Here is an 18236-nt window from a genome sequence, read left to right on the forward strand (position 1 = left end):
ATGCCTACCTTCATGCCTCCAGCTTCCATCCCGGGCACATCACACGATCCATTGTCTACAGCCAAGCACTGAGGTACAACTGCATCTGCTCTAACCCCTCAGACAGAGACCAACATCTACAAAATCTCCACCAAGCATTCAAAAACTACAATACCCGCATGAGGAAATAAGGAAACAGATCAACAAAGCCAGACGTGTACCCAGAAGCCTCCTACTGCAAGACAAACCCAAGAAAGAAACCAACAGGACTCCACTGGCCATCACATACACTCCCCAGCTAAAAACTCTCCAACGCATCATCAGGGACCTACAACCCATCCTGGACAATGATCCCACGCTTTCACAGGCCTTGGGTGGCAGGCCAGTCCTCGCCCACAGGCAACCTGCCAACCTGAAACATATTCTCACCAGTAACTGCACACCACACCATAGTAACTCTAGCTCAGGAACCAATCCATGCAACAAACCTCGATGCCAACTCTGCCCACATATCTACACCAGCGACACCATCACAGGACCTAACCAGATCAGCCACACCATCACCGGTTCATTCACCTGCATGTCCACCAATGTTATATACGCCTTCATATGCTAGCAGTGCCCCTCTGCTATGTACATCAGCCAAACTGGACAATCGCTACGGAAAAGGATAAATGGACACAAATCAGATATTAGGAATGGCAATATACAAAAACCTGTAGGAGAACACTTCAACCTCCCTGGCCACACTATAGCAGACCTTAAGGTGGCCATCCTGCAGCAAAAAAACTTCAGGACCAGACTTCAAAGAGAAACTGCTGAGCTTCAGTTCATCTGCAAATTTGACACCATCAGCTCAGGATTAAACAACGACTGTGAATGGCTTGCCAATTAGAGAACCAGATTCTCCTCCCTTAGTTTTCACACCTCAACTGCTAGAACAGGGCCTCATCCTCCCTGATTGAACTACCTCATTATCTCTAGCTTGCCTGCATATATATACCTGCCCCTGGAAATTTCCACTACATGCATCTGATGAAGTGGGTATTCACCCACGAAAGCTCATGCTCCAAAACGTCTGTTAGTCTATAAGGTGCCACAGGACTCTTTGCTGCTGTCTTTTCTTGGAGCTTTCTTGTGGAAAATTCTTGGCCTCTTCCAAAGATTAGCAGGCTAGTGAGATTATTATGTGTCCCATAATGCAATGCAGATCTATTTTTACTTCTAAACAATTTTATGGTGAGAGTGAAGAAAGAGATTTTCCCTCTACCTTAGCCAGGAAGGCTGGCAAAATAAATAGCTGTGTCTATACTAGATAAGACCTCAAGAGCTTTTGCCTTCTGAAGAATGCTTTGTTTATCTGGGAATCTTAGTTATTTCCATCTGGAAACCAGGGTTTGGTGTGTTCATTCCAACTCTCAAATGATGTCTTCAGCTGGGTGTGTAATAGGAAGAAATAGCATTTCCACAAACAGAGTATCATTGCCTCTGTCATAAACAGATTGTTAAGGGTTAATGTCTCTTGTACCTGTAAAGGGTTACAAGCAGGGAACTGGACACCTGACCAGAAGACCAATCAGAAGACAAGATACTTTTAAATTTGGGCGGAGGGAAGTTTTTGTGTGTGTTCTTTGTCCGTTGTGTGTTCTTCTCTCGGAGGTTCTGAGAGAGACCAGACATTACTACAGGGTCTCTCAGTTTCTTTTCAAATAGTAAGTAAAAATAGGCGGTTTAGGCTTTTTGATTATTTTACTCTATTTGCAATTGTGGATCTGGCTGGTTAACTTTTATATGTGTAGTTGCTGGGAATATTTTGATTTGTATTGGTACTAGGGGGAAAGTCTCTTTCTGGTGTCTGTAAGCTATAGGACCCTGTAATATTTACATCTTGAAGTTACAGAGATAATTCTTTACTTTTTCCTTTCTTTTATTAAAAGATTTCTTTTTTTTAGAGAACCTGATTGATTTTGTCCCCTTGTTTCCCTTGTTTTTTTCCAGGGGATTGGGATAACTCACCAGGACGGGTGGGGGGAGATGGGAGGGGGAGAGATAGAATCTCTGTTTGTTTTTCTTGAATCTGTTTGCCTCTTTGTGGAAGGGAAGGGAGATGCTTCTCTGTATGGTGATTTAAGAGGTTGGATCAGTATCTCTCAGGATAGCCCAGGGAGGGAAATTCTGAGAGGGGGAAAGGTGGGGGGAATAGTTTATTTCTCCTTGTTTTAAGAACCCAAGGGATCTGGGTTCTTGGGGTCCCCAGGGAAGGTTGGGGAGGTCAGAGTGCCCCAAAACACTATATTTTTGGGTGGTGGCAGCACTATCAGATCTAAGTTGGTAATTAAGCTTAGAGGATTCAGGTGCTAGTATCTCATTTTCTGAACTCTAAGGTTCAGATCTGAGAAGGAATGCTATGATATGGTGGCAGCTGGGTGGGATAGATAAGAATCCAAAAGCCAGTAAGATTATTAATTTGCTTCTCTGCTACCTGGTTATAAGCAGAGGGAAGGGGTTTATTTTTTTTAAACTGCAGCCAGAGAAATTTTTTTTTCTTCCTTGCTCCGTTCTAGCTGTGCATAGGGAGGGCTATTAAGGTTTAACGACGGTCGTTTGTTAAACAAAGCAGCCTTAAGTGGTCAGCAACACACTCCAGCCAGGACACATTTGTAAATGAGATCCTAGCACCTGAATCCTCTAAGCTGTTTATGACAGCATCCTGCTGTGCCTTATGGCAACCTAAAATTTTTACGTTGTTACTTCTGTGTCTCTGTTCATAATCCTTTATCTTATCTTTCAATAGGGACAGATAGATCTCTGAAAATCTCTTACCTTGGCTTCTTTTTGGTGGTGCAGCATCTTTGGCCATCAAAATTCTTTCTTCAGCATGAGCTGTTTTCTCTGCAATATTGGCCACAGAGTCTTCCAAATCCTTGTTGGAGATCACTAGTGATTCCAGCAATTCTTTCATTTGTTGGAGTTTCTCCAAGACTCCTTTAAAATAGGAGGCATCCAAGGTGGTGTCTCTTCAGTCCTCTGAGCGTTACTTCACTGAGGAGCCAGACTATAGTCTATTCCTTATGTACTATTTGAGTCTTCAGTTTCATCTCTTACCTCGGAAATATTTTATTTCTTCCAGTCACATGATCTATTAGAAATTGAGTGAAATGTCAAAAACAAAACAAAACAAATTACCAGACCAGTGGGTTTTAGTACTTCTGTGGGACCTCAGCACAGCTGCTCACTCTACCCATATCACATGGCCCTTGGACACATCATTTCTCAACAGGTGCTGATATGCTAGGAGAGATGCAGTTCTTCAGACAATTTGAGAGTGCTCTGTGAATTTCAGTTTGGGAACAAATACTTTATCATACTGACATCTCTATGTAGGAATTGCAAATTAAATGGATGTACTTAACCTTAAATTTCATATTCAGAACTGTCTATGAAATAATATGCTAAAATATATAGATAGAGCACAAAATTACATGTGCTAGCTGCTTAGATTCTCTGTCCAAGATATTTCCCATTTGTTAATATAAACCTAAATTACTTTAATAGGAAAAAATATATTGTTCTTCTTCGAGTGATTGCTCACATCCATTCCAGTTAGGTGTGCGCGCCGCGCGTTCGTCGGAAACGTTTTACCCTAGCAACTCCAGTGGGCCGGCAGGTCGCCCCCTAGAGTGGCGCTGCCATGGCACCCGATATATACCCCTGCCGGCCCACCCGCTCCTCAGTTCCTTCTTACCGCCGTGTCGGTCGTTGGAACTGTGGAGCACGGCATAGCTGTCCTCCACGTCCCTAGCTCTCCTTGTTCTACGGTTAATAGTTAGTAGTTAAGTGTAGTTAGTTATATAGTTAATAGTGTAAATAATATTGTAGATAGTTGTTAGCCGGTTTGGGCCGTAGCCCTTTCCGGCACCCGGCACCGGGCTCATGCCTGGTTTGCCGGGCTTTAAGCAATGTGCGGCCTGTAAGAAGCCTATGCCGACCAGCGACCCTCACGACGCGTGTCTAAAGTGCCTGGGGGAATCGCACAGGTCGGACAAGTGCCGCATTTGCAAGGCTTTTAAGCCTAGAACAAAGAAGGAGAGAGACCAGAGACTTAGGACTCTCCTCATGGAAGCGGCACTCGACCCGGCAGCTTCACAGACCGTCATCTCGACACCGGCACCGGATCGCGCCGGCACCGGATCGCGCCGGCACCGGAAAGACTCCCCGGCACCGACCTTCCCCGGCACCGGGTGCAGAAGCAAGACCCTCGAAGTCTGCAACTCCATCCAGGCAGACTCGAGTGGAGCGCCCGGCATCGACATCTGCCGCGGCGCTACCGGCACCGTTGACTCCGGGCCCGGTGGGTCCGTCGAGTTCGGTCCCGCCGAGCTCCCCCATAAGATCTGGGGTTGAGCTATTGGTCCCATCGACTCCAGAGACCTTCGCCTCGGCACGAGACCTCATTGCCCTGACTGAGTCAACTCAGCCTCCACCCCCGGTCCCTCCGGTGCGGGTAGCGTCCAGGGGCAAACCCATGATGATGGAGCCGTCTCGGGACTCACGCTCGTGGTCGAGGTCCCGACACCATGGTTGCTCAAGATCCCGCCGCCGCTCGCAGTCCCGGCACCGTTCCCCTCGGCGGTACCGGTCGTACTCGCGGCACCAATCGGCCTCCAGATGGTCACGGTCTGGTTCCAGCCGCCGATACCGGCACCGGGACTCTAGGAGCCAGTCCCGCCGTCGATCAGCGCACCGGTCGACCTCCCGGCACCGAGCTGGTGGCAGGTCCCGGTCCCGGTCGACCTCCCGACACCGCGTCGGTGGCAGGTCCCGGTCCAGATCCCGGCACCGAGTCCAAGACAGAACCCGATGACTCCCGGTACTGGTCCCCGGCACCGAGAACATCTTCGGTGCCGGAACGCGGAGACTCTTACCAGCCGCAGTCGGCCCCTCCATGGCCTTCCAGACAGCCGTCGGTGTCATCGCAGGCGGACAGCGTATACGCGCTGGGCACCGACAGACAAGCGGCTCTTTTCCAAGACCCTCCGCAACAGGACCAGGGTCCGCAGCAGTGGGGGTTCTGGACACCCTGGGCGTACCATCAAGCCCAGGGCCCCCAACAGCTTCCTCCTAGGCCTGCAACGGCAGAGCACAGGGCGCCGGAGGCGTCGTTGTCTCGCCCCCCTCCCTCCCCGGACGGGGAGGACGGATCGAAGCAACAGGACCCTGGTCTCCCTCCTGACCCAGAGGCGAGGGCTGAGGCGGACCCCCCGCTGGACACTTTCTTGCCAGGGGTCTCCTCATCCTCCTCTCCTGATGAGGCGGTGGCTGGCACTTCCTCTAGTAGCCCTCCTCCGCTAGATCTCAGGGCACATCAGGACCTCCTCAGGCACGTAGCACAGAATCTGAGCCTGCAAGCTGAGGAGGTCTCTGAGATCGAGGACCCCGTCGTCAGCATCCTCTCCTCCGATGCTCCCACCAGGGTCGCCCTACCCTTCATTAGGACGATCCAGGCCAACGCCAATACAATCTGGCAATCACCGGCCTCCATCCCCCCTACTGCAAGGGGCGTCGAAAGGAAGTACATGGCCCCCTCCAAGGGCTATGAGTACCTCCATATTCACCCGACACCATGTTCCCTGGTGGCGCAGTCGGTGAACGAGAGGGAGCGTCACGGACAGGAAGCCCCAGCCCCCAAATCCAAGGAGGCCAGGCGTATGGACCTCCTCGGCCGCAAGGTTTATTCGGCTGGGGCCCTTCAGCTCAGGGTTTCCAATCAACAAGCCCTTCTTAGCCGCTACGCATTTAACTCTTGGGTGGCAGCGGACAAGTTCAAAGAGCTGCTGCCACAAGAGGCACGTCAAGAATTTGCGGCGATTCTTGACGAGGGCAAGAAGGTTGCACGAACCTCATTGCAGGCCTCCTTGGACGCTGCAGACTCGGCTGCCCGTACCCTCGCCTCGGGGGTAACGATGCGCCGCATCTCCTGGCTTCAGGTTTCTGGCCTTCCACCGGAGCTCCAATACACCATCCAGGACCTCCCGTTCGAAGGCCAGGGCCTGTTCTCGGAGAAGACAGACCCCAGACTGAAAAGTCTTAAGGACAATCGGGTCATTATGCGCTCCCTTGGGATGCACACACCTGGGACGCAACGCAGACCCTTCCGGCCGCAGCAACAGCAGCAGCGTCGGCCATACCCCCAGTTCCGCCAGCGGCAGGACCTTACTAGGCGCCGCGGCAGAAATGGCAGGCGCAGGCCGTCGGGCAATCAAGGGGGGCAAAACCAAAGCTCCTCTAAAGCCCCACCTGGACCCAAACCTTCATTTTGAAGGTGCGCTAGAGGGCGTGATACCAGTATCCTACATGGATCCTTCCCCCCCGTTTTCCAACCGCCTTTCTTTTTTTATCCAGGTGTGGTCCCGGATAACATCCGACCGCTGGGTCTTACGCACGGTGCAGACGGGATACCGTCTGCAGTTTGTATCATTTCCTCCCTCCCACCCCCCTTCCTCGTCCCTCTTCAGGGACCCCTCTCACGAGCAATTCCTTCGACAGGAGGTACAGACGCTCCTCAACAAAGGAGCTATAGAGGCGGTTCCGGAAAACGAGAAAGGCAAGGGGTTTTATTCCCGCTACTTTCTGATCCCCAAGGCCAAGGGAGGCCTCAGGCCTATCCTCGACCTGCGAGAGCTCAACAAATACCTAGTGAAGTTGAAGTTCCGCATGGTATCCCTGGGGACCATTATCCCATCCCTGGATCCGGGAGACTGGTATGCTGCCCTCGACATGCAGGACGCTTATTTTCATATTGCCATATGGCCACACCACAGACGCTTCCTTCGATTCGTGGTGGGCCGCCTTCACTACCAATTTGCAGTCCTCCCATTTGGCCTTTCTACGGCTCCGAGGGTATTCACAAAATGCATGGCCGTCGTTGTGGCACATCTTCGGCGCAGTCGCATTCACATGTTCCCTTACCTTGACGATTGGTTAATTCGGGGCACGTCGGAGCTGCAGGTCTGCAGCCACGTCTGCAGGATCACCGGCCTGTTTGCTACCTTGGGCCTCATGATCAACGTGGACAAGTCCACCCTGCTCCCCTCGCAGAGGGTGGAGTTCATTGGGGCCGTCCTGGACTCCACCGTGGCCAGGGCCCTTCTGCCGTTGCCAAGGTTCCAGGCGTTGTCAGCGATCGTTCAGCGCTTGCTGGCAGCCCCCTTGACATCGATACGGACATGTCTAACCCTGTTAGGCCATATGGCAGCCTGCACATTTGTGACCGGGTACGCACGGCTCCGCATGAGGCCCCTCCAGTCGTGGCTCATCGCACATTACCGGCCGGCAAGGCAACCACTAGACATGCTGATCACAGTCCCCCAGGGGGTGTTGGATTCTCTCAGCTGGTGGCTAGACCAGTCCGTAGTGTGTGCGGGGCTCCCATTCCACCCGCCCCAGCCCTCGGTGTCCCTAACGACGGATGCCTCAGATCTCGGCTGGGGGGCCCACCTGGGAACCCTGAGAACACAGGGCCTGTGGTCCCCACAGGAGGTGAAGCTACACATCAACATGCGGGAGTTGAGAGCGGTCCGCCTTGCTTGTCAAACGTTCTGTCACCAGCTTCGGGGTCGTTGTGTCGCGGTATTTACCGACAACACGACGACCATGTACTATATCAACAAGCAGGGCGGCACCAGATCCTCTCCCCTATGTCACGAGGCGATGCGACTCTGGGACTTTTGTATAGCCCACTCCATTCACCTCACGGCTTCCTTCCTCCCCGGAGTACGGAACACGCTGGCGGACCGCCTGAGCAGATCCTTCCTCTCGCACGAGTGGTCCCTTCGCCCGGACGTCGCCCTCTCGATCTTCCAGAGGTGGGGTTGTCCCCGCGTGGACCTCTTCGCGTCCAGGGGGAACAGGAAATGCCAGGCGTTCTGCTCCTTTCAGGGCCAGGAACCCGGGTCTATAGCGGACGCCTTCCTTATTCCGTGGACGACCCACTTGTTCTACGCGTTCCCCCCGTTCCCGCTGGTCCACAGGGTCCTTCTGAAGGTGCGCAGGGACAGGGCCCGCGTGATCATGGTAGCCCCGGCGTGGCCCAGACAGCATTGGTACCCCACGTTGCTGGACCTGGCCATAGCCGACCCAGTTCCCCTGCCCCTTCACCCGGACCTGATCACCCAGGACCATGGAACTCTCTGTCACCCGGACCTCCAGTCGCTGCACCTAGCAGCGTGGCTCCTGCGTGGCTGACCAGTTCTGAGTTGCGCTGCTCCACCCCGGTACGTGAGGTACTCTTGGGCAGCAGGAAGCCTTCCACTAGAGCGACATACTCGGCAAAGTGGAAGCGTTTCTCCTGTTGGTGCGTGGAGAAAGGTCTCCTCCCGATGGAAATTTTGGTGGCCAATATTTTGGACTATATTTGGTCCCTCAAACAACAGGGCCTGGCGATATCGTCCCTGTGGGTCCACCTGGCGGCTATCTCCACCTTTCACCCGGGTGGGGATGGCCGCTCCATTTTCTCTCACCCGACGGTGACTAGATTCCTTAAGGGGCTGGAACGTCTATACCCTAACGTCCGACCCCCTGCCCCTACCTGGGATCTTAACCTGGTGTTGTCTCGGCTCATGGGGCCCCCCTTCGAGCCGTTAGCTACTTGCTCCCTACTCTATCTTTCTTGGAAGACTGCCTTTTTAGTAGCTATTACCTCAGCTAGACGGGTGTCGGAACTCCGGGCTCTCACGGTAGATCCCCCGTATACAGTCTTCCATAAAGATAAGGTGCAGCTGAGGCCGGACCCTGCCTTTCTCCCCAAGGTGGTCTCAGCCTTCCACGTCAACCAAGAGATATTCCTCCCGGTTTTTTTTCCCGAAACCTCATTCTTCACACAGGGAGCAACAACTCCACTCGCTTGATGTCCGTAGGGCTCTCGCGTTCTATGTGGAGAGGACCAAACCGTTCCGCAAATCCCCCCAGCTTTTCGTGGCAGTAGCGGACCGCATTAAGGGGCTTCCCATTTCCTCGCAGAGGTTATCCTCGTGGGTAACATCCTGTATCAGGACCTGCTATGAGCTGGCCCACGTTCCTACGGGCCGTGTGACTGCGCACTCTACCAGGGCGCAGGCGTCGTCGCTGGCTTTCCTCGCCCGTGTGCCCATCCAGGAAATCTGTCGGGCAGCGACCTGGTCATCGGTCCACACCTTTGCTTCCCACTACGCCCTGGTCCAGCAGTCCAGAGAGGACGCGGCCTTCGGATCTGCAGTGCTCCGTGCCGCTACTTCTCACTCCGACCCCACCGCCTAGGTATGGCTTGGGATTCACCTAACTGGAATGGATGTGAGCAATCACTCGAAGAAGAAAAGACGGTTACTCACCTTTGTAACTGTTGTTCTTCGAGATGTGTTGCTCACATCCATTCCACACCCGCCCTCCTTCCCCACTGTCGGAGTAGCCGGCAAGAAGGAACTGAGGAGCGGGTGGGCCGGCAGGGGTATATATCGGGTGCCATGGCGGCGCCACTCTAGGGGGCGACCTGCCGGCCCACTGGAGTTGCTAGGGTAAAAAGTTTCCGACGAACGTGCACGCGCGGCGTGCACACCTAACTGGAATGGATGTGAGCAACACATCTCGAAGAACAACAGTTACAAAGGTGAGTAACCGTCTTGTCTATAGTATGATAGTCACTATTGGAAACATGGCAGTTGCCTTAGGGTGACATTGTGACAGGTCACAGCTGCTGTACCCCCACCTCTTCCACCAACACAGACCACTCTGAGACTTCCTGCTTGTGAACACCAGCATGTACTTTATTTACAGTGTCTCATTCCCTCCATCAGTGCATATCAGTGCAACCACATGCTTGCACTGTTTTCCAGCTTTCTGGCCCTTTCTTCCAGGAGTGAGTGGCTGAGATGTCTCTACTCCAAGAGCTGCCTTGTCAGACTCTCCTAGCCTCGCCTCTTCTCTTCCCCCTTCCTCGTCAAGCACTTCTTTCCTGTGCTCCTTTTTAAACACTTGCCTGCTAATGGGTTAATTAGCTCATTAACCTGACTTGATCTTATGACCTATGGTCCCCTCTCACATCTTGTGGGTGATTTTATGCGTGTTAGAGGTAAAATTACATTATAGGAGTGACAGGGTTGTATTGCTTACATTAGCTTCGAGCTTGCATGGGGGGCAAATAGGTGAACATAAGTATATGGATTATTAAGGTTGCTAGAGTTAAGGGTCTGTTATACTAGATGAAAGCTTTGTGCAGGAATGTGATGGGATGCCTGCCCCACACTGAGATCTAAGGGGTTAATAGAGCCCTGGGGAGGCTGCGCAGGATGCAGCCAATCAGAGGGACTGCAATGAGCAGCCAATCAGGGCCGGGTTGGCCCATATAAGAAGGGCTGCAGAACAGAGCAGCTTCAGTCCTCCCTGGAGTTTGAGGAGTGAGGTGGACTGGCTGCCTTGCAGGCTGAAGGCAGCAAGCACCTGGACAGAGCAGTGCTGCAGGCAGAGACCCAGGGAGCTAAAGGCAGCTCCTGATGTGCTGCAGGCTGTGGCTCTGAGGCAAGGGAAAAGAGGGTGCTGGGGCCACAGGGAAGTGGCCCAGGGAAACCTACAGAGGAGTCAGAGGGGGCGGCAGAAGCAGTGGCCATCCACAGCATCCCTGGGCCTCGACCCAGAGTAGTGGGTGGGCCCGGGTCCCCCACGACCCTACTCACCACTGAAAAAGTGGCTGGACTAAGGGACCATGATATACCCCTGGAAGTGGGGAGCACAGAGTGCAGCACAGCTGGATGGCTGTGTCATTGAAGAGCATGCCGTGGTCCTGGGAGTGACGTGTTTCACAGAGCAGAAGTGACAGCAAGGCAACACCAGAAGAGGGTGTCAAAAAGAGCTAATTCCCAAGACAGCTGACAGGAGGCACCAGAGTGGTGAGTCACGCCCCGTCACAAGGAATTTTACTAATGGCTAAAGTGTACCTGAAATGAGAAAAATCTAAGGAAATAACCCCAAGTCAGAAACTTTTCACTCTCATTCTGGGAGACAAACAAGTAACCACAAATGAGTACAGTGCACCACAGAGATCTGCAAGAAGGGTGTGTGTGACACTCTGCAACTCAATGTAGCACCCTGCAACCCCCATATTCACCACTGCCAAATGTTGATATGTTTTGTACAACGTATATCTTGCAAGGTATCATTTTAAAACTCTTGATTTGTTGAACATTAATAAAATTCCTGTTGGTTTATATGTACTATCATTGTATGTAAAGTTATGAAGTATTGCTACATGTGCTACTGAAATATGTTGTAAGGTTTGGAGACACCCACAGCCAGCCTTTCAGTTGCAACAAAGGAGGGCCAGACAGGAGTAGATGGCCCACCAAAAAGAATTGACTATCGCAGAGGCTCCTTAGAGTAGGCATGTGCGCAATGGAGGCTGCTTGACCAATGGGGACTGCCTGACCCCCATATCACAGCAAGGATCTTTCTAGCAGCTGGAAGAAAGTATAAAAAGAGAGGGAGTGACATCATCACTTGTTCTCTCCCCCACCTCAACATCCAGAAGATCATCTGGAAGACAAAGACTTGGAACTAGGGATACTGGTCCCAGGCTGAATCGGAGTCCTGTCTGTGTTTTGAGGAACTGTAAGCTGCCTGTGGAGTGAGAAACTGTTTGATTCAAATCTTGCTTAGTCTGTCAAAGTTAGAATTTAGACTATTTCTATTTTTAGTTCTTAGGTAACCAACTTTGATCTCTATGCCTTTTACTTATAATCACTTAAAATCTATCTTTCTATAATTAATACATCTGTTTTATATTTTATCTGAAACAGTGTGTTTTTGATTGAAGAGCTAGGGGAATCTCAACTTGGGTTACAAAGGCTGGTGCATGTCCACTTTCCTATGAAGCAGTAGTGAATTAAGTAATAAGTTTACATTGGCCAGGTTCTGACCAGTGCAAGACAGCACCATTCTGGAATTGTGGGAGAACTGGCTAAAACCTCCCTAGTGATGGTTCCTGAGTAGCTGGGAGGTCATAAGTCAGTTGAGTGTGTCCCTGCCTGTGGCTGGCTGTGTAAATGCAGTGCCTGTCAGAGGCTTGTAGCTTGACATTAACATGACCATATGAGAAGCAGCTCAGGCTGGTAGGTTTGGAGGGCTCAGTGGTCCCAGAGTCCAGGTTTCAGCCCAGGAATCTCATCACAGGGGGCTTTGGCAATGAGGTTGCTATGGAGTATGTAAGCAGTTAGACCTCATTTACAGATAGGAATTATTAAGAAAAAAAGTATATAAATCATGAATATTAATATTTGATGCTTAATTACGGACACCCCAAAGGCCACATGTGGATGGGGCAGTTCTTGACCTTGTAATAATTAGGGGAAAGGATCAAATATGGTATATATCCATACTGTTACCATAAGGAATGGTATAAAATATGACACTCAGTTCCAATTTCTTTGGGTTTGTTGCATCTCCGAGATGGTATAAACTGAATCAGGACCTCCCTTCTGATGGGCTCCACTTACTTTCCCTTCTGTCTTGGTTTTCAATGGTCTCCATAAATTGTGTGTATGCACCATGCAAGATTGTAAGTATGAACAATACAGGAAACCACTTTACTGCACTTATCTTATCCTTATATTTATGTATATTGATCCTTTCCTACTATGTCAATTATACTTGTCTGTATTAAATAAAGTTTCTGTGTGTTTCATCAAATAACCATCTTCTCAATTAACTCTAATTACCTGCCTAGGAAAAGAACCAGTTATCTGTAACAAGTACATGTTTCTCCCCAATACATAATCTTATAAGTGTAATAATTCTTCAGGTTACAACTTCCTAACCTCTGCCTAGTAATCAGGCCTATCTCTGACCAATTAGGCCTTCTCTAGCAACCTAATTAGTGCTAATAGTGACTAGAGAGCTGGTGCAAGCGCCATCTCTCTCAGCATTCTGACCTCACTTTATATCAGTTTTTGCCTTGTTCAAGGCATTTACTATAAGTATAAAATAGTTTAAGTAATACTGCAGGTTTGGTAACCTTGTGTACTGTAGTTAATCTAACACTAAATTGCCAAATTTGTAATGATAATAACCTTTTCAGAGCATGGAATTGTCAAGCAGAGAAATAGGAATTACACAATTGTTGTTAATTTTTTTCTTTCTTTTCTGTTTTTTTCCCCCTCTTCTAATTTTTCATCAGATTGCAATCCATTGAAGCAACATCGATGTGGAGATGGAAGATGTATAACGGTAGACTGGGTATGTGATGGTGACCATGATTGTATAGACAAGTCAGATGAAGTCAATTGCTGTAAGTTACCTAATTTCTTTAGTCTCCTTATCAGTATTGTTTTAACAAAATGTTAAGGATGGAATATTGCTAGAAAGACAAGAATTTAAGGTAATTTGATTTCATATAGCTTAGTAAGTGGTAAATGTCCTTGCGGGTAACATACTGTGGCAAACATAATTAAACTAGAGGTTAGCTAATGTGATGCCAATTTTTAAAAATGGGCTCCAGGGGTGATCCTGGCAATTACAGGACAGTAAACCTAACTTCAGTACCAGGCAAATTGATTGAAACTATACTAAAGAATAGAATTATCAGACACGTAGATGAACACAATTTGTTGGGGAAGAGTCAATATGATTCTTGTAAAGGGCAATCATGCCTCACCTGTCTGGTAGAATTCTTTGAGTAGGGGCTTGTGGACAAGGGTGATCCAGTGTATGTAGTGTACTTAGATTTTCAGAAAACCTTTGACAAGGTCCCTCATCAGAAGCTCTTAAGCAAAGTAAGCTGTCATGGGATAAGAGGGAAGGGCCTCTCTTGGATCAGCAACTAGTTAAAATATAGGAAACAAAGGGTAGGAATAAATGGTCAGTTTTCACAATGGAGAGAGGTAAATAGTGGTGTCCCCCGGGGGATGTACAGGGACCAGTACTGTTCAACATATTCATAAATGATCTGGAAAAGGGGATAAACAGTGAGGTGGCAAAATTTGCAGTTATAAATTTGCAATTACAAAACTACTCAAGATAGTCAAGTCCAAAGCAGACTACGAAGAGTTACAAAGGGAGCTCACAAAACTGGGTGACTGGGCAACAAAATGGCAAATTAAATTCAATGTTGATAAATGCAAAATACTGCACACTGGAAAACATAATCCCAACTATACATATAAAATGCTGGGGTCTAAATTAGCTGTTACCCCTAAAGAAAGAGATCTTGGAGTCTGTTCAGCACTGCTGAGGCCACATCTGGAATACTGCATCCAGTTTTGGGCCCTCCACTACAGAAAGGATGTGGACAAATTGGGGAGAGTCCAGCAGAGGGCAATAAAAATGATTATGGGGTTGGGGCACATGACTTACAAGGAGAGGCTGAGGGAACTGGGTTTATTTAGTCTGCAGAAGAGAGAAGTGAAGGGGGATTTGATAGCAGCCTTCAACTACCTGAAAGAGGATGGACCTATGCTGTTCTCAGTGGCGGCAGATGGCAGAACAAGAAGCAATGGTCTGAAGTTGCAGTGGGAGATGTCTAAGTTGGATATCAAGAAAAACTATTTCACCAGGAGGGTGGTGAAGCACTGCAACGGGTTACCTAGGGAGGTGGTGGAATCTCCATCCTTAGAGGTTTTTAAGGCCCAACTTGACAAAACCCTGGCTGGGATGATTTAGTTGGTGTTGGTCCTGCCTTGAGCAGGGGGTTGGACTGGATAACCTACTGAGCTCTCTTCCAACCCTAATCTTCTATGATTGTGCATAGTTATCTGAAAACTTCCACTTAGTGTGTAGTGGCAGTCAAAAAAGCTAAAACAATGTTGAGAATCATTAGGAAAGTGATAGATAATAAGACAGAAAATATCATATTGCCTCTATATGGTATCCCCACATGTTGAATACTGTGTGCAAATCTGGTCACTCCGTGTCAAAAAAGATATATTGGAATTGGAAAAGGTACAGGAAAGGGCAACAAAAATTATTAGGGATATGGAAGGGCTTCCATATGAGGAGAGATTAATAAGACTGGGACTTTTCAGCTTGGAAAAGAGACAACTAAGGGAGCATATGATAGCGGTCTATTAAATTATGACTGGTGTGGAGAAAGTAAATAAGGAAATGTTATTTACTCCTTCTTATAACACAAGAACTAAGGGTCACCACATGAAATTAGTAGGCAGCAGGTTTAAAACAAACAAAAAGAAGTATTTCTTCCTACTATACACAGTCAACCTCTGGAACTCTTTGCCAGAGGCTGTGATAAAGGCCAAGACTATAACCGAGTTCAAAAAAGAGCTAGATAAGTTCATGGAGGATAGCTCCATCAATGACTATTAGCTGGGATTGACACGGGTGCAAAACCATGTTCTGAAGTGTCCCAGGCCTCTGTTTGCCAAAAGCTGGGAATGGGTGACGGGGATGGATCATTTGATGATTACATGTTCTGTTCAATCCTTCTGAAGCACCTGGCATTGGCCACTGTTGGAAGACAGGATACTGAGCTAGGTGGACCATTGATCTGATCCAGTATGGCTGTTCTTATGTTCTTAACCTTTCCTTCTGATTGTCAAAATGTATTGTAGTTTCCTCTGGTTCATTATCATTTAAGTTGGAATACTGCAACTGTCATTCTTAAATTGTAAGCATTTTGAAGTAGAGACATAGTAATTTTTCAGCCCAGAGCCTGAGTCCCGTGAGCCCAAGTCAACTGACCTGGGCCAGCTGTGTGTTTTTTATCCCTGTGTAGCCATACCCATTGAGCGCACAGGAAAGAGAGGCTCTCCGTTCAGCTACCCATACTGGACCAGGCAGAGCTATCATCATCCCACAGCTGATATTACATGGAAAGTCCTGCTGAGGAAAAGGCTGGAGCATGCCCAAAGCAGACAGAATCTTCCAAAAATGTATCTGCAAAAATCTACTGATCATGTGTAAACTGTTTTTTCCCCCCAAAGTCTTATCACTTGGCAAAATGTGGATGTTTTTGCTCAGAGACAGCTAAAGCCCACCCCCTGCCAAATTTCAAGAATGCAGGCACTGAAGATTTTTGCACAACATGGGCAAAACAACTTATTTTTCCTTAGCCTCATTCTTAGAAAAAGCCAAACCATTTGGCTAAAATTTTCCAGAAGAATTTAGCCTGAGCCAGACACCTGATGAGGAAAATTTCAACCCAAATGGTTAAAATTTGAGGAAGTTATAAGCAGCTGAAAACAGGGTCTTTATAATGATAAGTGTTCGGCTATCTTTCTAAGCATTGCTGCCAGCCCTTCCAATAATATTTTTTTCAAAAATTATGTTTAAAAGAAATGAGAGACCTGTAGACATGCAGGATGATTGGAATGTGTTCTTGTTTCCCCAGCATGTTACAGTCAGGGTCTGGTGGAGTGCAGAAACGGACAGTGCATTCCCAGTGCTTTCCAGTGTGATGGGGATAATGACTGTAAAGATGGAAGTGATGAAGATAATTGCAGTGAAAATAAGGGTATGCTGTGTTTCATTTTCTTTGCAGTAAGTCAACCAATCCCCAATGACCCCTCTGTACTGGAACTTCCTTGTGGGAAATAAGGACATAAGGATGTCTGTCCCCCAACTGGCACACAAGAAGTGCTCCCCCATCCCCTGCCCCTCCACGTTACAGTCAGAACTTTTTCTTAACTGCTCCTGAAGAATCTACCCTGAGGGTAAGCAAAGAGAGATGGAAATGCCATTCTAGAATTTGGTTTCATAACTAATCAGTTTTTTAAAAAATACTAGTATTCTCTGTATTTCAATGAACCCAACTGTTAAGAGTTTCCCTGAGGTTAGGATGGCACAATGGCATTTACATATCATTAGTGGGTTTTGCCAGTTGGCAAGGAACCTCCTGGGGAAAGACTCTCCTGATTGAAAACAGAGAATTAGAGAATGAAGGTGTTCTCATTGTTGAACTACTGGTTAAATGTGGGAAGCTCAGTAGGGGAAAAAACAGGCATGGTGTAAATGCTCACAACTGGCAATAATGGCAGAACACAGAACTGACACACTTTGGAAAAAAGGAAATCCTTTCACATAAGTCTACTCTCTTCTGGGGTCATTTGGTGCCTTTTTCAATTCTTCTGTTCCTTTCCCTCCTCCACTCAGTTCTCTGGCACTTCCCATTGCTATTTTAAGTCATCGCGTCTAAAGAATAACTGAAGAAGTAAAGCAGAGATATTTCAACTCATTCTCCTCTACTAAGATTGTTAGATCTTACATTTTGCATTGGTGAAAGCTACAGCAGGATAGTTTTTACATTTCTGTCATATGAAGATGTAAAACCCAGAGCCAAATGTTGCCCTCAGTTATATCTGTGCAACCCCAATCAAGGCTCAGTTTCCTCTCCTCCATATTTCCCTTTCTCTGGTGTCTATTTTTGTTGTCATTCTCTGCATACCCAGCCTTATACTGTACTTTCCAGGTCCCTCTACTTCTCCTGTTGGAGGTTGCAAGATAGAGGGGAAAGGAGGGGAGCTGAGAAAGGAGAGTGGAATATGCTCGAAACTGTAGTACTGTTTCTAGCAGCCTCTGAAAGATGCCTTTCCAAAGTAGCCTTGTCACATCCACCTTACTTTCTGCCTCTTAAATTATTCATCGCTAGTACAAGACGATTTAGCTGAAACATTGATGCATGAGGCACAATAGAATCTAGGTGCATGTCTGTCTCTCTTGCTTTCTCTCTCTCACTCATTGTTTTTCTTGCCACTGTGGGACTAAGAGTAATAAAATTTTGTTTCTGTCAGTAAAGTGACCAGATATGTCTCAAAGATACAAGGAGCCGATCAAGAGTGAGAAGGGGCCATTATTATACAGTCAATATTCTGAGTATATGCTTACAGCTTAAAGTGTTCCCATCTAAACACGTTAGCTGCAATGCCTTTAAATTATAAGAACATTTCCTCTTCTGTTCATTATCCCTAAATATTTAGCAAAATGCAGTTAAACACTTTTAGCAATCTGCTATAGAGCAGGGACATTCATTTGGACAACCTCGTCAAGTTTTCCCACTGGGAAAGCATCTCTCTAAATTCACTTAGGACTGAAGTTCTGCCTGGTTCTTGTCAGGATGCATACTGTGGAGATTGCTATTTTGCCCATTGCACGGTCCAAAGAAGAGCCAGGCAGAATTCCTGTCCATACATTTGGGAGTTCAGGGACCACCCCTTCCCTACTGCCCCTGGGGCATACAGAACAGATTGGGCCATCTCTCAGCTCCACCATACTCCAGGCACTGGCTG

General features: G+C 48.1%; 1 protein-coding gene across 3 annotated transcripts in view; it reads left to right on the top strand.

The window, feature by feature from the left end:
* Window positions 1-18236, top strand: part of CORIN (corin, serine peptidase) — a 299165-nt gene that overhangs the window by 193916 nt on the left and 87013 nt on the right. For all 3 annotated transcript variants that reach the window (XM_050947416.1, XM_050947417.1, XM_050947418.1), the window contains exons 8-9: window positions 13178-13288; window positions 16343-16465. In XM_050947416.1, coding sequence (XP_050803373.1) covers window positions 13178-13288; window positions 16343-16465 — 234 coding nt within the window. The remainder of the gene's footprint in view (window positions 1-13177; window positions 13289-16342; window positions 16466-18236) is intronic.

This window comes from Gopherus flavomarginatus, chromosome 3 (assembly GCF_025201925.1).
Source record: "Gopherus flavomarginatus isolate rGopFla2 chromosome 3, rGopFla2.mat.asm, whole genome shotgun sequence".
In the NCBI taxonomy this organism is placed as follows: domain Eukaryota; kingdom Metazoa; phylum Chordata; order Testudines; family Testudinidae; genus Gopherus; species Gopherus flavomarginatus.